The 22,033-nt window shown below is 48.0% G+C and overlaps 1 protein-coding gene across 4 annotated transcripts in view; it reads right to left on the minus strand.

Moving 5' to 3' along the window:
- Nucleotides 1-6,795: 6,795 nt before the first annotated feature.
- Nucleotides 6,796-22,033, minus strand: part of LOC122374702 (ATP-sensitive inward rectifier potassium channel 11-like) — a 61,661-nt gene continuing 46,423 nt past the window's right edge. For all 4 annotated transcript variants that reach the window (XM_043353621.1, XM_043353619.1, XM_043353620.1 and 1 more), the window contains 4 exons: nucleotides 17,073-17,292; nucleotides 15,523-15,671; nucleotides 12,615-12,754; nucleotides 6,796-8,054 (listed from right to left, as the gene is read on the minus strand). In XM_043353621.1, coding sequence (XP_043209556.1) covers nucleotides 12,657-12,754; nucleotides 15,523-15,671; nucleotides 17,073-17,292 — 467 coding nt within the window. In that variant the 3' untranslated portion in view covers nucleotides 6,796-8,054; nucleotides 12,615-12,656. The remainder of the gene's footprint in view (nucleotides 8,055-12,614; nucleotides 12,755-15,522; nucleotides 15,672-17,072; nucleotides 17,293-22,033) is intronic.

Raw genomic sequence — 22,033 nt, forward strand, 5'->3', positions numbered from 1 at the left:
TAGGAAAGAACATTGTGAAGCAACTGTGCTGTGACGGGCGTGACTGGGATGAGCCTGTTCCGGACCACGTCGAGCCCCCGTGGGAGGAATGGAAGACGGACCTGAAGCAGATCGCAGACATCTCTATTCCAAGAAGGTACGCCTTCTCTGAGCACAGCCTGGCGGACTGCAGATGTGAACTGCACCACTTCTCGGACGCAAGCCTAGATGGATATGGAGCATGCAGTTACTTGCGTATCATAGATCAAGATGGATCAGTTACAACGTCACTGGTCATGAGCAAGAGTCGTGTCACACCGAAGAAGTCAGTGACAATCCCAAGACTGGAGCTGGCTGCAGCTGTGGTAGCAGTGAGGACAAGTGTCTTCCTGCGAAGTGAGCTCTGTCTGCCAAACCTCACCGAACACTTCTGGACAGATAGTTTGGCCGTGTTGGGTTACGTTCAAAACGAAAGCAAACGGTTCCACGTCTACGTGGCTAACAGAGTGCAAGAGATCAGACAGTTCTCGTCAGCCCGACAGTGGAGGTATGTCCAGTCAGCGGACAACCCTGCCGACCTAGTCTCACGCGGGATGCGGGCCGACAGTCTCAAGACGAGCACCCTATGGTGGGAGGGCCCCTCCTTCCTGAAACAGCCCGGAAGTCTTCCGGGTGGTGAAATCATTGTCGAGGTGCCCGCAGATGATCGGGAAGTCAAGGCGGCGGCATTCCAAAGCGGAACTAGTACAGGACAGCTGCCGAAGTCGTATGGTACGATGTCTTCAAGACTGTCGTACTTCTCGAGCTGGTATCGGGCGAAGAGATCAGTGGCCCTTTGTCTTCGCTACAGAACGCTCCTCTTGGAGAGGATCAGGTCCAAGAGTGGCGGCAAGTCGGAGAAATGTTCACCGAGTGGACCGAGAAGAAAATCAGATCCAGTCAGTGTGAAGGAGATGCAAGAGGCCGAGAAAGTCATCCTGAGAGCAGTACAGGAAGAGTGTTTTGTGAAGGAAATGAAAACTGACGCAACGAAGATGACTTCTGGAGTGACAGCAGACGGTACCAGCTCCCTGAAGCGGTTGAATCCGTTCGTTGCGGACGATGGACTGCTGCGCGCTGGGGGACGTCTCAGGAGGAGTAGTCTGCCCTTTGAAGTCATCCATCCAGTGATCTTGCCGAAGGAAGGTCAAGTCACGAAGCTGATTGTCTACAATGCTCACGAAGAACTGCACCACGCAGGACGTGAATCGACTCTCAGTGAGATCCGGCACCGTGGATATTGGATACTCCATGGAAGGTCAGTGGTCTCGAAGTGCATTTTGGGGTGCATCCAGTGCCGAAGGATCAGAGGAAGTCCTTGTGGCCAGAAGATGGCGGATTTGCCAACTGAGCGAACGGAAATGTCGGAGCCTTTCGAGTTCTGTGGCGTGGACGCGTTTGGCCCGTTCTTCGTACGTGAGAAGCGCAGTGAAGTAAAGAGATGGGGTCTGATGTTTACCTGTTTCGCTTCCCGAGCTGCTCACCTGGAAGTGATCAGTTCTCTGACCGCTGACTCATTCATCAACGCATATCGTCGTTTTATCTGCAGGAGAGGTCCCATCAGGCGTATATACTGCGACAATGGAACTAACTTCATTGGTGGGAAGAACCTGTTGGAGAGCGCTCTGAAAGAAGAGGATCACAAGCGAATCGCTCAGACACTCAGTAAAGACAACTGCGACTGGGTGGAGTTCGCATTCAATGTGCCATATGCGAGCCATATGGGAGGCGTTTGGGAACGCCAAATCCGAACGGCGAGAACGGCGCTGACCAGTCTGCTGAGCGCTAATGGTCAACAGCTCGACGACGAACTTCTGCAAACTCTTTTCGCCGAGGCTGAAGCCATCATCAACAGCAGGCCCTTGACCTACTGTAGCATGTCCAGTAGTGATACTGTGGAGCCATTGACACCTCTCCAACTCCTCACCCTAAAATCAAAGGTCGTCCTTCCTGCCCCTGGGATGTTCTGCTCCGCGGACCTGTATGGGCGACGACGGTGGAGGAGAGTACAGCACCTCGCCACCGAATTCTGGACGCGGTGGCGACGCGAGTTCCTGCCGTCTCTGCAGGAGAGGCGGAAATGGCAGCGGCCAGAACACAACCTGCAGGAGGACGACGTTGTCATCATGGTTGATGACAGCCAACCGCGAGGCGCCTGGCCACTAGGCCTGGTTGTGGCGACGTACCCGGCTACGGACGGACTTGTGCGAAGGGTGCGAGTGCGTGTAAACGGTCAGGAGTATGACCGCCCCGTGCACCGTCTCATTTCTCTCATGAGACGTGGGCAGTGTGATTCCCAGTCGGGGAGTCAGTGAGTCGAGCAGCGGGGCTGGAGATTTCAGCTCGCGATCTTCGACGGAGCTGGAACAGAGTGGTTCGTCGAATCGGCCGTTGCGGTTTTTGCGCGGACTTTGGGCGAGTGCTGAGACAACGCGGCCAGTGATTGCGGCACCCGGCGGAGCGGCTGCAAAGAACTCAGCTGTGATGGGGTGTTTGCGGAAGTTATCTTTAAGTTTGTTAAGTGCGCCTCTGTGCATCCGGGATTTGTTCTCAGGATCATAAAATCCTCACCGGATTTTGGGGAGCCATGTTACCGCCGAGAGGGGGAATTGAAGGAATAGGAGGTGCCAGTTCAGTTTATTGCTTAGGGCATGCGAATGTGCAACACTTACCTGTGCATGTCTGCCTGCGGAATTTGCACTGCATGGGATGTTGGGACGTTTGCTTTGTGTTGCAATCGTGGCTGCCGGGTTTGCTCACACATGTTTTGCCTTCTCTTACAGTGCAAACGTGCTAAAGTAATTGTTCATTGATGACAGGCGTATTGTGGACCATTGAACTCCTTCATCTTGCAAACGAAGTACGTATCCATACGTTTATGTGTTAAATGTCTGCGGTCAACTGTGGCTACGCTATGGAGTCATTTGTTTTCTAATGAGCTGGCCACTACTTTGAATTGACACTGATCACAACAGAATGTTCAGCAGACAGTACAAAATGTGAATGATTGCTTGTGAATAATGCACTGTCAAACAAATCGCTAGAATGCTTGCTCGATTGTCTTGTCCGCATAGCTTCTTGCGCAGGGCTGTCGTGCATGAATCGTGCATGAGCACTGCATGAGCTTCATGTGACTGACGGTGCGTGATCTGTGCGTGTTTGTTGCAGCTTTTACGTGACAAATGAATGGACTACTGCTGCAATACATCACTGGGGCAATCCTAACTGTCCTTCTCTATTGATGGTAGTTGACGAAACGCGGTTACACTTACTATGTCTGGCCTTCAAAGCGGTAGAGATATAAAATATAAACACAATCTGTAAACCTATCCTGCATTGGTATTACGATAGATTGATCGTAATACCAGAATAGATATACCAGCAACACAGGTATTGATTAACGTATAATTGATTGCAAAGATCGATGACTTACCTGATCAGTTTACTCCAGTGGTGGGTCCCGGTGGTGTGATGAAGCAGCTTCACCAGCTTCCAGCCGCACCTGAGGCAATAAAACAAACGAATTGGTATAGTTGAAGACCAGCACGGCTCGGTGTGGTGCCATAGATTCAGTGCTGCACCTTCTACAGCGCAGAGGCTCACCTGATATATTAACTGGCGTCCTTTGGCGGACAGATTGGTGGTGTGTTGAAGCAGTGACACAGTCTATCTTGCTGGTAGACCTGAAATAACAAATTATCGATCAGCGAAAATTATAACACCTCAGCGTACCGCTAGCCTTATGCGGACAAAATACAACAGAGATTTTTGGTCGGGAACGGGTCTGTTAACGATTGAAGCATGTTTATTTTAGCGTACATAATCACACTTCATGTTTCGGGTACACGACACAAAGTGGATTATAACACCGCCCCAAAGACACTCACTGTTCTGAGTCTGATGACGGGTCGATGGGACGCGGGACCGGTGACGGGACCGGCTCCCTCTCCGGTGACCGTCTACAGAGCACAGAGAGGAGGTAGCGGCACCGCAGTCCAGACCACTGACCCCACAAACCAACACTGAGACGGCGGGACAGGGATCGAGTCACTCACTGGGGCATGGCGGCTTCGGACTATGTATATTTATAGCAGCATGCGAATATTGCAAATAATCAATTACGTAAACAAATAATCAATTACACTTTTCATGTAACTGATTATTAATGTCTTCTTCGAGCTCTTGGGACTATACCGATTACGAAATAGAGTGCGAGTATGTCTATCTGTTCTGGACAATTTCGTGATATTTGTCCGATTCTGTCAGCGGTAGTAATATGAGCACATTTTAAATTGCGCACATTTTGGAAACACAAATGAAAGCTCACTCGCTTAGTTTGACATACGAACATATTAAAACGAAGATGTTATTATGAAAATAGTAGGTATTACGGAAATATTACCCAATATCGTTCAGTTATTAATTATCTACGTCGTTCATTTATGTCTCCTAAATATTTCCAAAGTCGTCACACAAAAGTTGTTTTGAAGCTGCAGCATTGTAAAATATCCGTGCAATATCATATGGCTCATTTACACAATGTTAACACGCGCAGTGGAAGGGTTGCGAGTACTACGCCCAGTGGAAGGGGGGGGGGCGGATGTCGCCCCCCCTAAGATCTCAGCTCCCACTGGACCTAGAAAAACGAAATTTGGAGGGTAGGTGGGGGCCATGGGGAACTCTGTTGTGTGTGAATTTCATGACCCTAGGTCAATATCTTCAAGGTCAAATGAGGTCAAATGTGGTCAAATCTGCCATATTAGCGACTTTTTTGCGTTTACACGCCGATAACTCAAAAAGTTACCGGCCGATTTTTTGAAATCTTTCACTATACGAAAGAACAAACATTTGTGAGTATTTATGGAGAATTTCTAGATAATCCAACAATAAATATGGCAGTTAGAAGCCTGCTAAGGGTAAGATGTCGCCGGCTGAAGCAGCATCGGCCGACGCGGGAAACGCGGCAATCACAATTTTGTGTTTACACACTCATAACTCAAGTTGTTACCGGCCGATTTTCAAAATTCTTTGATTATATGATTGCCTGTACATTTCTCAGTCTTCTCACCGAATTTGACGCGAATCTAATATAATCAGCGGTAAGGAGCGCGATGTAAAGACGGAACCGTCCCGCCCCGGCACAGTCTACAATTCAGGCGGCGCGTAACGGCTAGCGCCGGCCGCCGCGCCGCGGCGCCGCCGCGGCGGCAGGATGTTTGACTTTACACCGCTATTACTAGAAAAGTTGTGAACCGATTTTCTTACTTCTTGCACGAGAAGATCCGCAATTCAATTCTGGACAGGTAGCCGAAATTTCACACTGATATTATGCTTGCGGCGCGAGTTATTGGCGAAAAACAGGAGGGGTGGGCGAAATCCGCCCCCCCCCCCTTCCACTGCGCGTGTTAAGTGGTTATCGCACAATTCGCAGCCTCACTTAATACTAGCTTATCCTTAAAACAGCTCAACAAATTGTACAATACCGCACTACATCAACGGCTTGCTTACCTTTCAAAAATATCGGCGGCATTCAACCAAAGTTCTCCACCACGCCGCGAGCCGCCCGCCCGTCCCGAGCGCACCGAGCAAAGGGTCGCGGGCGCGACGGTCAGCCTCGCTCCGGCCGACCCAATACCGCCCGGAGGCAGGACAGACGCACGGGCGGCGCCAGCCACGGCGACTGGGGCGGCCGGCAGTGGCTGGCAGAGGCGATGCCAGGCACGGAATCCGGGGGAGCAGGGTCGACCCAGGACACGAAGTGCTTTATCTTCACTGAAGTACAAAGTTGTAAAACTTATGATTATGAAGCATTATATATTTGGTCTTCTGTTACCGGAAGTATTCTTTCATGTTTATTTTCAATACTTTATACTAAATGGTCCATATATACTACATGTCGTGAACCTATCGAGCTAGAACGTCAAAAAAAAAAACGCAATAGAAAACCGTTTATGTGTACGGCGGGTGCCGGGTTTATATACAGTAAGATTGTTTCACGGCCATTGGTAGATTTATTCCGGTTCCTTAGTAGGTATATGACACATATGAGAATGTGTTTCATCCATGGATGCAATGTATGATGTGGAGTTTCAGTAATCGCACCTAAATTGCTCAGATACACTCCTAGATTTTCTGTTATGTAATCGTGATAAATGGTAGTCTAATCGTAATCGTACTTTATATCATCCGCATTTACAAATCGGTGCCCCTCAGATGCGTTCGGTACATATCTGATAACAACATTACCCAATAATACACGCAAAATGATTTTAGCCGAGTTTAGTAGATCATAAGTTCAGTGGCGGATCCAGGGGGGGCAAAATGGGCATTTGCCCCCCCCCAAACGGCATGATTTTAACATTACGCCTATGGGCGATGCATGGAAAGAATCGATAAATTTTTATGGTTTGCCCCCCCCAAACCTCTGAGCTGGATCCGCCTCTGCATAAGTTTGACTATCATCGTGAACGATCACGTATTTAACGACTCCTATACCGTCTAGCAGTATTGTTCATCGTCCTGCGGCATTAAACGTCGTCCACTGGATTTCTCTGAGTACCGGTCAAGTTGTAACCCCTTATAAATGCAAGCATTGACGTTCAATACTTGAGTTACACGCAAACAGGCACGTAGCCTGTCCTCTTAGCCCCCTCCTTGGCTACGTCCCTGCACGCAAAAAAGTGCCTACCTACGAATCAGGGTCGAGACAGCGAGGTTCGGTCGAACAGTTTCTCGCTGTGTAAATAGGTACCTAATCTATCCAGACTCGGGTTAAAATAGCGTCAGTAACTTTTATTTGAAGGCACGTTCCGACCACTTTGGTTCCAACACCTCCATTGAGCTGTTCCTCTAAAACTAAAGCTCCGGCTTTCAATCACCCAATTCGGCCAACGGCTCCAGTGCCAACTGCTGATAAGGTCGCTTTTACCAGTCAGAGGCACTAGATGAAAGACCATGCGGTTGATGTAGCCTCTTGCGCCGATTGTGTGATTGATAACCCGAAAAAAAAGAAACATATCGATACATACATAGTATGATAACTTATAATGAGCATGCTTTCAAACATTCAAAACGCATCCGCCTCAGTTTGAAAGAAGTTCGAAAGCGTAGCAACGCTGTCATCTACACTAGCTTTAAACAGGACAGTCGCTCCGACACGTCCTACAAGCTCTACAAAATGCCGTGGTCCTCTTCCGTCTATATACATGAAATATACAACAGTAGAAAACACTTCCAACCAGTATACATATATGTCTTAAACGGTCCATACAAAATGAGCTGAGTCAATAGTTTTATGAGTGCTTGAACCGCCTTCAAGCAAGCACTCACGACGGTTCTTGAACAGTGTCGCCCTTCTTATCATGCGAAGTCGGTTTAGGGAACTGACGATGGATCGAACACGGCATCAAACCGAAACGTCCCGCGCTCAAATTCATCAAAAGTTTACACAAACTCACTGATAGAGACGTTCGCGATACCCTCGTCACTCTGACACAAGGCAAATGGCACAATGCGACATCAAATATCTCTCTCGAATCTCGGTATGAACGTTGGGCGCTGCATTCACACCCTCGGCGCCTTTAATCCATGACCTCGCTGTTCGCTTATGGAATGCCTCGGAAGCCAGTGGTATCCACCAGATCTTAATGCATATCCACCAGATCTCTCAGTAATGCACGTGCAAAGGTTTCAAGAGGCAGCCTGTTACGCCTCGTTTTCTGGTGAAGTAACTGTGAAAATTAGTTGCCGGTTCACCACAAGCTCTACACAAAACCATCCTAAGCCAATGCACGATAAGTTACAAATAACTGCTGTACTGCGGTGTGCCGTTTTTGGCGAGGGCTGCCTGGCTGCGAGTGGGACACCTGGCGGCGAGCTGTGGTACCATTGATTGGCTGCCAGATGGCGCTGCAGTCGCGGCGAACTTCGCCAGCGCGTCGAGGGTAGCGCCTCTGGTGGCCGGATTTGGAACTACCCAGCGCCAGGTTCTGAGGCTGAGCTGGGAAGACTGGCTCGATGTTCGGCCCCCGGTAAAGCTGCAACGAACACAGAAAATACGCCATGTTAGCAACGATATTGCTGCAAGACTTTGCCATAAATCTGTCCTTGACTCGTGAATTCTAGCCAGGCAGCGTGCATAAGGGTCTAGGGAGGGTGCTGACTGCTGGGTGGGAGACGGGGGTGTTTCGAGGAGTGCGATAACGAACAAGACCATCGTCCCGTCGTTTCCCTCCTCAGGACATTCAGATCATTTTTTTTAAAGTTCATACAGTTTTATTAACATAATTCACATAAAAACACAAGCAGAAATAAGCATAATACATTCAAATCATTCGGGCATTCCCGCATGGGTTAAAGTTGCCCGTCCAGCCCGTAGCAGAGGCTTGAGGCGTGGAGAAAGACAGATCATTCTTCTCCACGCCTCAAACCCCTGCTCCGGGCTGAGACGGGCAACTTTAACCCATGCGGGAATGCCCGATAAGAGCAAGCCCGTAGCCGGGTGCGGTGAGTGTCAGGGCGCTGGGCTGGGTGGCCTGTCCATTGAATGGGCTCAGCCCCGACGAATCACTAGGGTGCCCGCCCAGACCAATGTCTCCCCCTATATCCTATTATCTCTCCGGCTCTGAAATGGTCTCGTTAGAACGAAACAGCCCAATCCAGCAAAACAAAAACAAACAAATAAATTTATTCGCCACATATTGTGTCGTTGACAAAGCATTTAACGTTTCACGAAAAGGTGCAATGTGATTAAGAAGCTCGTTGTAGGAAATGCAGTTATGGCAAACGAATCGGATACTAGATGAATCGAGGCCACTCTTCTAAGCATCCCCCAGACATTCAATGGTGGGACTGACATCGGCAATGGCCAGAAATGATTATGGATTTTGGACCATAAGCGGTTGGATCCTAGCTCTCTTTAGAGTCAACTCATGGAAACCACGAAATCAATCGGTTCGATTACTCAACGTGACACACCCTATTATGTGACCTGGTCAATGGTCACTAACCCCAACCATTAACCCCATTAAAACACACCCCCGACGCAGACCCCGGTCCAATGGTCCGTCTCATAAACAGTGCTACGTCAGCATGAGTTATGACCCAGCTCCCAGAAACTACGTCAGCGCACACGCACACAGTCGTAATAAAAAGGCGGCCGCCGACCGCAGGTTTCTGCCTATTCAGCAGTCGGCGGTCAGTGAAGTGTGTTTTCTTTAGCTGGGCTCTATCAGCGCACTCATTATGAGACATTTGTCAGATTTAACCGACCCCACATCCGTGCACGCTGGCCTGAAATAATAAACGCTGAACGGTACAGGAAAGACGGCTACGCTGAATTGTTAAATAACTGTACTTTTTAGAGGATGTGAATGAGCGCCAGGTCTTACAAAAAGGATATATTTGCTTACACGGACCGAAGTACCTAAGAAACAAAATGAAAAGAAAAAAAAATCAATTACATACTTTGCTAGATCGTTCTTCTAACAGTCCCATTCAATCGTAGCATGTTTCCAGCTTTTAACCATTGAGACTCCGTTTGTTGAAGATACAAAACAGCCCCCGTTTCTCAGCACAATATTCCACAATTATAGTACATTTTTGCCACCGACGCATGTTAAAAAGTTCAGTTAAATTTTTGTATAAAGGTGGCCTGCTGAAAGCCAGAAGCGCGAGAGACGGTTAATTTCAGTCGACGGCAAAACTCGGAAATGCCTATCAAAACCCATGCATAAAAACACGGCGGTTAATTTCATTATACGGCAGTTTTCTTCTCTTCAAAAGCTCCCTGTTGAACAATGCGTTCGATGACTGAAACCTCAATAAAAATCCGGTCATGGAAGCTTGCAGCCAGGGTATCTTGCAGCTTGGAATAAAGTAAATTGCGAAACAGGTGGACAAGTGAATATTGGCAAGAACACAGCCTTAATGTGATGACTTATCGTATTTATTTCAAAGAGATGGATTAGCAGGTTACGCATAAATTTAGAAGGCAGGTTTCGAGGCATATGTAGTTCTCAAGAGCCAGTGAAAAGAGCGATTGACGCTGACCCTTACAAAACGGGAAGAACAGCACTGCCAGGAGCCAGTGTTCGTAGTAAGATCGACGCTTGTTATCATACCTTCAGGGACATTGGATGTCAAAATATAGGAAAGAGGAAAGAACGCAACGAAATTTTCCCACTAATGAAGGCAAAGCATGTCTCCGCAACGCCTACTCCTCACTCGCAATTACTTCGTAGCATGAATGTCTAATAAAAGTAACAGACGCGTCTCGCATGTTTACCAGGAAATATCTGAGAAATCGGGGATGAATTTCAAGCAAAATACGACGTGGTTGGCAATGTGCAATTTGTATAGGTATACCATGGATGACCTAATTCAATATACCCTGATGAATGATATAACACTGGATTGGTGTCTCGTGGAAATTAACATTGGGATCCGCGACATTGGGATCAGGCCTGCCATCTAGCGAGAGAATTATCGTAAGTTAGGAGCAAGCCGAGTGAACGCCATCTCTCAGCATTATGACACACGTGGGTGTGGTGTGTTAGTTGGCTTAAAGTGCATATTCCCACGAGTTGGAGGTAATCTTACTAGACCTGAGACGACAAAAAACGTCTTAAATGCTTGAAAGCCAAACACGTCAAGCAGCCTTTAGGTAATAACGAAAATAAAATGCGTAAGACGGTGTGTATTGAAACGCCCAGTCACATCGGCTTGTACGACCTTTTATATGGTCATTTATTCACAATGGTATAGCAGTTGGACAATATGTCACTTACATATTTGGTAGGTTCATTCCTTCTTCCTCGAATTACGCCCGATTTTCTTCATCTTAGTTAATGTTAAGGCACGTGTCACGTGCCAACTTAGGGGTGTCGAAATTGTTCCACATAAAGTAACTCCGCAATGGCTGGGCCAATTACAGTAAAACTTCGTCAATAGTTAGGCACCCAGCGGCCAATGCATTTCCATGTGTCACTATGGGGGTGCTACCTACTGCACGTGCGCACGTGCGGGGTGCCGCTTCCATATCTCAAGAACGGCTGGGCGGATAACACTCAAACTTGGTACACAAATGTCACATCGATGCTCGCACTGCATTGATCAGTGCTTACTTTGGTGCAGAGTCGTTAGGAAAACGATGAAATGAGATGCGTGGTGTTTATGCCTTTCTGTTCCAGCAGCTGATTGATCCGCAACAGGAGATCCTCGTTTGTGAAGGCTTCGTCTCCCTTTTCCACCCCATGTTTAAAATAACATTAACAATGTACGAAGAATATCACACATAAAAGTTGTTTTAGGCAGCTATCTTGGGCCAGGGCTGCGAAGTTGTGGTCAGAGCCAGCGGTTCTGTTCCGACTCGGAGTCGGTTGATTTTTAAAAGCTGTAGCCCGAGTATGAGTCGAACGTCACCGAAAAGTCATCACTCCACAGACTTACCAGGGCTGCAGGCGGAGTCAGAGACGGAGTCTGTGTGAATTGACAGTTCTGCCCGGAGGAGTCGGAGTCGATATTGGGATACCGGAATCGGAGTTGGAGCCAAAGTTACTGAAATTTCATCGACTACGCACCACCGGTTGGGTCCTTTTCATAGAGCGTCTTGAGTGACATATTGAGCGGCAATGACGTTAGCAATTCCGTTTAAGTTTTTCATTAGACTTATAGATAGTACTTACGTTCGTTTTGTTCTTTGATCGGACAATTTGTTTGATTTAGGCCAAGTAAAGACTCATGTGAAAAATAGCGAAAACGACACGTGCTGGCGAAGTCTCCAATAACTCCCTGTTTCACGATTTAATGAGGAAATAACATGGAACTGCTTATCTTATTACTGACCCTGCACATAAATCTATTAATTTCTTCGCTTTTACTGACATATAAAGACATAACCTTTTGAAAAATTGCACAACAAGCCTGCTACTACACCACACTCCCGTGTGTCACAATGCTAATCAGCGGCGTTCACTCGGCTTGCTCCTAACTTACGACAATTCTCCCGCTAGATGGCAGGCCTGAGCTCAATGTCGCCAAAAACTGCGAAGACACCAATCCATTATTATCTCATCCATGGGTATACTGAGACCAAGTGGTAGATTAATTTCATTATTCGCCCATCGTGTGTTAAAGGCCATTGGCAATAATTTTCATTATACGCCCAAAGCTTTAACCATTTGCTGCCCCCCCCCCCATCTTCCGTGTCCCTCCTTAATGTCGAAGCCCAAAAGCGAACTCTTTCTCAGAGATGGGTTGGTGCTCGGTCCAAAAAATTTACTATAATAAATTTAATTGCCCGGTCCGAATGCTATACCAGCCATGATACGGTCGCTTTTCCTCAAGGGTGTTTTCATTGAATGTGCTCGCAGGCTCGCACATTCAATGCGAAAATTGCACTCATTTCATTCGTGCAATTTTCGAAAATAGCATCCTCACTCCGTTCGGACACTATTTTCGATAAAATAATGTCCTCACTTCGTTCGGACATTATTTTAAAACACCCTTGGGAAAGCGACCGAATAATGTCTGGTATAGTGTTCGGACAGGGCAATTAAATTTATATTATTCCCCAAAGGATTTATCGCAACTCTCACCATCTGAAGTTGGCGCTCTCCGGCCCTGTTGGCGCTCTGCCTCTACTGTTCCTTCCCGGTCTCTGCCTGGTGCCGCAGCAGGTCGAAGTTGTTGAGGCCGCCGCTAGATGTTACCTGTGGCGGTGTGCCCAGCTGGGAGCCTGGGGAAGCAGACGGCAGGTCAGTAGAAGTCGGGGGGCCCGTTTATCGGGATGTGATGTGATGGTTGTTCGAGATAGACGACAATAAAGGAGCGGCAATACAGAATGATGACGATTAACATACTCGTATGCCGCAAAAAAAAAAAACAAGAGTGGACAAAGTAAAAGTGGAGCGTGTGCATAGCCGGTCATATTTTTCTGACATGTGAACCTCACTACAAACATTTTCGTCCGACCAGCGTGTGTGAATGTGACCGTGACTACCCCCCGCCCCTCCTCCGGCCCCTGGCCGCCCACGGTAACAGTAGGTACCCGCCGTGTTCTGTTTGATCGGCGACCGTCAGTTTCTCACGGGCCGATCACACCACTCTCCGCTGTCACAGAGAGACCAGATTAATCCCGTGTTTACGGGGAAATGATAGGGGCGGCGAGTAACGTTTCAGAATTGAAAATGAGACTTTGCTATAAAGACAGCGGTACATAAATTCCCATTTTGTGCCGGAAGGAGACATGCGACAAGAAGAAAAAAAGGAAGTGGGAGAGTATTAAATATTGAATGTCTTATCTTCACGTATATCGCAAGGCAATGGTAAGCTGTTGTGCAACATGACGCAATTCGATGGTCGATTCGCGGTCTTTATTCGAGTCAGAAAAAAAATTCTTTAAACAATGGACACATCAGTTAACCACATAGCTGCCTTTAAAAATAGCATTACTGTTCACTGTCAAGTGCTAAGTTCAAAACAAGCCGAATTTAGCCTATATCAGTTATCACAGCCGTATCTATCTGAGGAGGCCCTTCAAAGACAAAGTCCCACATCACTTATGTCGCCTCAAGTGGCGGCTAACAATTCCACCGTGTGAAAAACCACTTGCAGCCGCCTAGAGAGCATGTGTTTGTGTTTCTGAGCCACCCCTAGGTGTCTCCAATGTTTATCCAATGTCTCATCGTTTCTGATGTCTCATCGGTGTCCCAACTGTCTCCAAAATGTCTCTTATGTCTCCTCTGTCTCTTCAATGCCTCCTCAATGTCTCAATCTTTCTGATGTTTCTGATATCTCCTCGTTGTCCCAAATGTCTCCGCAATGTCCTTATGTCTCATCTGTCTCAAATGTTTCCTCCGCGTCTCAAATGTCTCCTTAGTGTCTCCGAGGCCGGGCGACCACTCAGGGACCACAAAAAACGTGTCTCGTCTGAGCAGTTGACACTAACTCTCCGCGTGGGGTGGCGAGAGACAACTGTGAGATAATGTACACAACTGTCGACTCTGTCAGCGCCGCCGGAGAATTCAGTCGGCAACTTCAGACGGCGTCATAATCTACGCGGTTAGTCGGGAGAGTTCTTTGGGTGTGCTCGTATGAGGCTTAGCGCGGATCACTGCCGAGTAAGGGGAGGTTGTCATGCAAGCTACAGTGGTGGTTAGACTGGCACCATGTGGAAGTAACTTAAGTCGTGATTTATTGCAGTACGCTTCAGTAAACTTCGTAGATGATTAGCGGGAATATGGCTAGCAAATGAATTTCATCTATTCACCCATTAGACATTCAGTCACTTTTTTCGACGCGCCGATTTTATTATTATCAACATAAGTTATTCACATCGCTTTCAAGAAAACTGAAAAGAATTATAGTTATGCCTCCTTATTGACATTATTGACATTATTAATGTTGAACACAACCTTAGCATTGAGTTTGACCTGCAGCCGCACTTTTCATCGCAGCAAAAGAGTGTTTTTGCCTTAGACTTGTACCGCTTTAGACTTTGTAACCAATATCACCTCGCGGCATCAAAACCTCGCCGAGGCAGGTTCCTTGTAAACCAGTCCCCCTGGCCCCTTTGCTTCCCCGCCGCCCATGTTCTCATCTTCTATAGATCCCTGCACCGCCACCGCTGCCCATCCGCTATTTATAAACAGACATCGAGAGCAGAAATCCCAGCCGCATGACTGGTACGGACACTCAGCAGCGACGTTTTCCTCATGAGCTCAGGAATGTCTTTGGAAGGGTCTTGGCTGCCTCTCGCCATAGGTACTCTGTAGATCGTCGGGCTTTGAGCCTGTTTCCCAGACTTGTAAATCCATTGTGACGGTGTAAAGTTGGTTTAAAGGTGGGAGCTGCGATGTCTGTGTCCCTATCATACTCAGACGTCGCGTGCAGGCTGTTGTTATCAAGCATCGCGGTCGCTTTAAATTAGTTTTGTTTATTTTCTGCTCGGCGTAGTTCATGACGATGAGTTGGGCAACTGAATATGAATTCCAGTTTTAGCCAGTTGAACTCTGCAGAGTTATGAAAGTCTCCGTGCCGAAGCCGCGAGAATAAAACGGCCTGTAAGTCGCGAAATGGCGGTCAACTATGGAATGACTGTAAATAAGCTATCGGCTGCCTTCTTTTGCGATGCTAACTATATCCCATATATCATACGCGATAAAACAAAAATAAGAAATGCCCTATGAAAAAAACTCTGAGTTTGGTAATTTGGTCAAACTATCATTGAGCTGACTTTGACAATAAAACAAATACTTTCAGGGCGATTTTAGCCGCAAATTGTAAAGCACCTTGCACTATCTCGTCATCAAACTTCAAAGATTTAACTCGACCCGTGGGGACTGAGGGACTCAAACGCCACCCCCAGACTCCACCTAAAAACACCACCCTCACAAACCTTATCAACTTACTCTCAACCTAAGAAAGCTACATTCGTACCGCTTGACAAATATTCTCATAACCTTTGTCACGACGCGCCGATTTGGTGTCACCGCCCCAACTCACTTTGTACGCTCTCGGCCTGCATCTTCCGGAACTGGTCGAGCTCGCTGGAGCTGCAGAGAGGCGTGTCCACCTCGTAGGTGCTGTTGAACTTGCTGTAGTCCACCCAGTACTCGCCCGTCTCCTTGCGGAAGTTGATGATCGGCTCGAACCTGCCGGGAGGTGCCACAAGGGGGTGAGGCACGAGACTCACTGAACGGGAAGGAGAGCCAGGCAAAGAAAGCCACGAGTTTGTACCAATTTATGAGCAACGCCGCCCTTAAAATAAACTGATGAACAAACAACTGAAGTAGCTAGCGAGAAAACGAGAAATGACACTAAGTTGATTGATGTGAAGAGACAATGGGGTCTTTTCTGGGAAATAAAGAGCTGCCTCTTAGTGTCGAACACTTCGGAAGATATTACTGCACTTGACCCATTTAGATCACTGTCTATCGGAAGAAGGCATGGCATTATATGTGTCTCTCAGTCTCTCCTCGTGGGAGAGGAGACACTCCCTTCTTAGCACTCCCTTAGAGCCGAGCCCCTGAGGATTTCGCCCGTCACCAAATGATAACGAGGTTCACCCCTCTCTGACCCAACTGTGTCCCTTAGAGAATCTACCTGGGGATAAAACTTTCCCTACCCGTCCCTCTCACCCACCTACCTGTGACTCTTGGGGATCCCCCCCCCCTCAATTAACTCACCTAAGCCCTCAGAGGATCTCGCTGGGGATAAACCTTTCCCTACCCGTCCCCCACACCCACCATTAACACTAGGGAATCTCCCCTGTCTCCGATTAACTCACCTGTGTCCCCAGAGGATCCCCTGTTCCCAATTAACCCATCTGTGCCTCAAGAGGATCCCCTGTGCCTGTTCCCCCAAATTAACCCACCTGTGCCTCCAGAGAGAAGAGGTGGCAAAAGGTGATAATTTTGGGAACCAGACCCGAACCAGGCCCGACTGGACATTGCTGGAACCAGTCGGATCCGGTCTGAGTTGGAATCGGAACCAGTTGGACCCGTTCCCCAAAATTCAATTAATACAAACTATTTGAAGGTATCATTTGTTGCATCAGGTAAAACAGCCTTTTTCACTGGGGATACTCATGAGCTACAATGTGCAAAGAAACATACATGAGCAAAATGTTTTCTTTCCATCCACTTCATATTTTGCAATCATATGTAGTGTGCAAGATGCATGTTTTATGGTAGGACCCGGTTGGACCCGTAATAAAATTTCCAGGAACCGGTCTGGACCCATATGGGTCCAGACTGGTTCTTTGGACCGGGTCCTCGGGTCCACATTTTGCCATCTCTACTCCAGAGGATCCTCCCAATTAAATCACCTATGCCCCAGAGGATCCCCTATCCCCCGATGAACCCACCTGTGTCCCAAGAGGACCCCATGTCCCACAATTAACCCACCTGTGCCCCCAGAGTATCTCGCTGGGAATGTAGCTGCTGCGCGCCTGCGTCTCATGTCCCCCAATTAACCCACCTGTGCCCCCAGAGTATCTCGCTGGGGATGTAGCTGCTGCGCGCCTGCGTCTCATGTCCCCCATTATAACCCACCTGTGCCCCCAGAGTATCTCGCTGGGGATGTAGCTGCTGCGCGCCTGCGTCTCCATTGCTGTCGATTCGGTGCTTCCCTCGAGCATGACAACAATCTCGAAGCGCTCCTTGTGGAGGAGATCCTCGGCAGACATGTGGTAGAGCGGTGATCGCTCGTCTATGGTGTGCACCACCACCAGCGGCCAGATGAACAGGATGCTGTCCCGGCCGTCGTCAGGACCTGTGGGAGAGAAAAACGGGGAGGGGCAGTCGTTAGGGTCTGTTGGGGAAGAGAACATCATCGGGGTCTGTCGGGGAAACGGGGACCAGTGGTGAGGACTTGTCGGGAAGAAGGGTCTGCTGTTAGGGCCTGTTCAGGAGGGAGGGTCTGTCGTTAGGGGCTGTAGGGGAAAAGAGCGATACTGCTCTTAGCTGGGCCGTCGGGACCTGGGCCCAATCTTACCAATGCCGTGAATGCGCATTTCACGGCATTTGGTAACATTCAGAACTATTCCGCATTCACTTATTCATTCTTTCAGACAACATTCATAATCATTCACGCTATCAAAATCATTGGACAAGATTAGCTGGATGTAAATAAATAAGATATCATTGATATCAGTGCCGTAAACTCCGGCCAGTGCTGCCAAATCCTATTTACGGCATTGGTAAGATTGGGCCCAGGACTGTAATCTCAAATTTGGGCCCGTTCGGGAGAAAGGACAGGGGTTTGTCAGCTGTGCCTGTGCGGGAAAAGGTCTGGCGGATGCATAGTTTTTGCAGCTACCAAGCCTTGTCAAAAAGAGGAAAAGTTAGGGAGATTTAGAACAGATATTTCATATTGTAAGGAGTTGGTTCACTTATCTTACGGTAACATAGGAAAGAACATGTTTTAAATCGGTTTGTGTTCCTTGAGTACCGAGAACAAACCATGCTATTCGTTTGGGCTCAGTTTATTCATCACACCAAACGACATGTTTACCTCGGATATCATCATACATGATGCAAATTAGCCTGCTCCTTCATTAAGTTTACCATCATCAACATGGCGTGCCAACGCTAGAAAAAGACTCCCCGAGATTTATGAGTCAAGTAATCACCAGCACTTGCACAAGCAGAGCCCAGCGCCCGCCAGCCCAACAGGTCACATTGAGGGCGCCGGCTGCAGATTTTTTGCGTCTGTTCACTCGCCCGAGTGCAGCTGCGCGGACCGCACGCACACCGCAATGATCGGGCCTAGGTTCGCTCAGGTGCAGTCTCCACCGCTACCGGGGTCGGTGTTGTGCAATGTGCTCAATGCAGCGCAGATCTCTGCCGAATATCGCACGTGCGCTGGCCTATAATTCATCGGTGATCGGCCGGCGCTTGCAGTGCTGCAATGATTAAAGGCCCAAGGCCCTATATAGGCAATGATAAAGATGTGCGCTGGGCGATGCAGCAGCGTTCAGATTCTGCGGCACATATACGGGAGCTTAGCTTGGCACACTAAATTCAACAGAATGTCAATCCGAATGGTCGAATCTCCTATGCGATTCAGGCGCACCGAAAACCCGAATTTACTTCAGTCGATGTAGATCAGAGGGGCGCTGCGATCCCCGAATTAATTTGAGCTGGAGCGACAGGGAGAACAATATCAAGAGTTGGCTAATATCATATAGGTTTGATGCAACAGCATCCGTCCAGGCCTGCCAAAACTCTTATAAGGCTTGTAGACCAAGCTAACCGAAGTCATCATGACTTGTGTTAGTTGTGTGCTCAATACCATACTAACATGTTCGAAAGAAAACACACAAGTCCAAAAGTGATTTGATGTGGTCGTATGCTCACTGAAGTTAACCCGAACTTCCTAATTCCCTGATTCCCTAGAAGGAATGTGCAATGTCCTTCCAGTTTGGTTCCAGTGGAAACGTGTCATTGCCTTGCCTCTTTCCTTTCCGTTGCAACAACAACGTGGCATCACTCACAGCTCAACAATGTAACATAAATGTAACAACATAAAGTTCGTTCCGATTCGTTCCCTTCCACCGGTCGGACGTAACCACTCAGCATCATTACCTTCCGTTTCGGTGATATGTTGGCTCAGTTTATGAGTCACAAGTTCAGGATCATTTCTAAGCGAAGTTGTGCAGCTCATTTTCTCAGTATCCATATACCGTCCCAGTGCAGATAGACACCTTTCAGTACCGTTACAGTGCAGCCCAGGAGCGGCCGTCTGGCTCCGTTCGACACTCCCAGGAATGCGGAAACCGTACCGACAGCAAGATAATCCAAACGAATCCGAGAGTAAGGAGAACGGGCAGAAAGACGAATGTCAGTCGCCAGTGCCACATTACAGAACGCTAGATATTTACAGAAGTATCGGAATAGATAAGGTTCGATGTCGGACACATTTGACTCCCATGAAAGTCAGAAGTGCAAGTCAGGTGGGCGCATATTTTTAGGTTGTTTATTTATTTCTGAGACGGTAGCATCGTGGAATGCTCAGTCATCATGGAGAATTGAAGAGTGTCGATACACATTCAGCTGTAGCATTGAGCCGAAACAGAGGTCTGTTGGGATTGAAGTCAACAAATCAGAACCATGATACATTTTTGCGCATCAGACCTCTGAGAACATCGCAGTGTTTATATTCGTCTACTTCTGAAGACGGAAGTATGCGTAAAGGATGAGATCACAGTTCATTAGGAATGTGGCACACATTAAGTCTTCCTGCAAACTCCTCCCCCGCCCTCAGCGAAGGATAATCATGTGTCAGAGATTCTGAGCAGAAATTCTACGACACAGCTGGAAAATCCTCCAACTGTTTGAGAGGGGAGCAGACGAGAGCGAGTGCGCGCGCGTCTTCCAGTAGCTATCCCTAAGCAAACACTGCGGTCGCCTAGCGGGAACACATGGTTAGTGACGTCACTGGGCGGTCTGTGACGTCACTGAAAATTATACAATGCCCTCAGCGGGCCTTCAGGATGCTGATCATGAATCAATCGGAAGGCATCTGGGGCGGTGGTTTCCTGGAAAATGGTGGAAATGATTCACTCTACCACCAAGTTAGGGCAGGACTTTCGCTATTCCGCACGCAAAAATAGAAGCAGGCATAATATGCAATAATGGCAAAAAAGATGAGACCCGTAAACATTACTCTGCGAACACGACACAAATCATTTGACTTTTGACGGATTTAGCTGTCAGTTTTAAGAGGGACGGCGAAAAAACTCAACATTTGTGGGTCGTGTCATGTTCCCATACAAAGTCACCCCAAATCTGCTAATAACCCGACAGCAATATCTCTGCAGCTTAATTATTAGCGTTACTGTACCTATATATAGCTGTGACGCAAACATGGCATCAGGAGCAGTACAGCGAGCGTCATTATTTTGTGACAGTAGCGGTGCACCTGAATTCATGACAGTCATTAGGAAGCATTAGCCCCATGACCAGACCGCCACAGGTGCCGCTGCAGTCTCATTCAGACAGATGCACACTAGAGCACTTCACGGATAGGCTTTTTAGGATCCGGCCCGGCCCATATCCGGCAAGTCATATCCAGATCCGCCCATTATCCGCCTTTCTTTGAATATCAGAATCCGGCCCACCCATGGCCCGTATTGCAGCCAAACTTCCAAAAAATATCCGTAATAATCCGTTTCACCAATAACTGGTTTCACCCAAAACTGGACTAACAAATTCAATCTAAGGGACCAGACAGCCATACAAGTCTTGTGACAAGTGAGTGTCATAAAACGATGCCTATTACTTTAATCAAACCTCTGCTGCCGCTTAACACATTAGGTTAATTTTTAACTTCAATGTTGAATGTTAAAATTTTGATCCGTTTTGATCCGGGTTCAACCTTCAATTCCCAAATCCGGCCCGCCCATATCCGTTCTTTTTTAACAAATTTGGAATCCAGTCCTATCCGGTCCGCGGATTTATCCGTGGATAACGGATTTATCCGGCCCATGAAGTGCTCTAATGCACACTTGACTAGCCGTCAGCTGGTGGGACATATGGAACAAACGCGGGGCAGACGGGGTAGATGGGACAAGCGGGACACATGGGACACATGGGACGGGTGGGACACATGTCGCCAACAATACCGGTGGGACGAACAGCAATTAGATGGGCTGCTGGCCAGTAACTCCACAGGCAATGCTGAGGAATGCTGGAAAATTGTCCAATGTCCAGTGCTTAAAAAGTTGTGATGCAGTTCGTGACTCGTGTTGAAATATGGCATTTGACCATTCTGAATTTCTCTGACATTTCTTAAAGGTCCTCAAAGCTCCTTATGAGCTCGGTGCACCTGACCTTTTGCCCGGTCACCGCGTTGTATGGATTGATAAGTGCATCATGAGCGGATAACTTACAAACCCATTAGCGAGGGTATAAAAACCGTGTCTACCGACCACAACACACCACAACAAAACAATCTCACACACCGCTCATCATCGAAGTTTTTACACCTGCATCCGCTTACTCTCCCCTCTCCCTTCCCCCTCCCCTTCGCCGTAGCTCATCTCAATTACAAATCAGCTTCACTCGTACCAGCGTACTCGTCATTACCAATTCACTACAGCTGCCGTTCACTGTTCAGCATATTCCAAGTTCCAACCCTATCACCACCCCGGTCGCGACATTACCGATGATATGCCGTGCGCCTATGACGTCACGCTGGCAGTCCATGACGTCACATCAGCTGTTGTATGCTAATAGCGCCTTGGCGGCACGGTCTGAGACATCCTTGGAGGGCTGTGTTCAACTCCAGCTGAGACTGAGTGTGGTGTATGGAAGGTCCGGCCCACTGGTGACAGAGGTCACCCGGTTACCACAGCGCGCTGCAGGGCCACAGAGCCTGTGTTGCTATGGGCCAGCGAGGTCAGTTAGCCATCAATAGTGACTGGGGCAGGCTGGCCTGGTGACGACTGGGAAAGGTAAGGAGGTGACATTTAAACAGGTGGCTATAGGACAGAATAGTAAGGCTGAAATTA

The sequence above is a fragment of the Amphibalanus amphitrite genome, unplaced genomic scaffold (assembly GCF_019059575.1).
Source record: "Amphibalanus amphitrite isolate SeventyFive unplaced genomic scaffold, NRLGWU_Aamphi_draft 001697F_arrow, whole genome shotgun sequence".
Taxonomy (NCBI): Eukaryota; Metazoa; Arthropoda; class Thecostraca; order Balanomorpha; family Balanidae; genus Amphibalanus; species Amphibalanus amphitrite.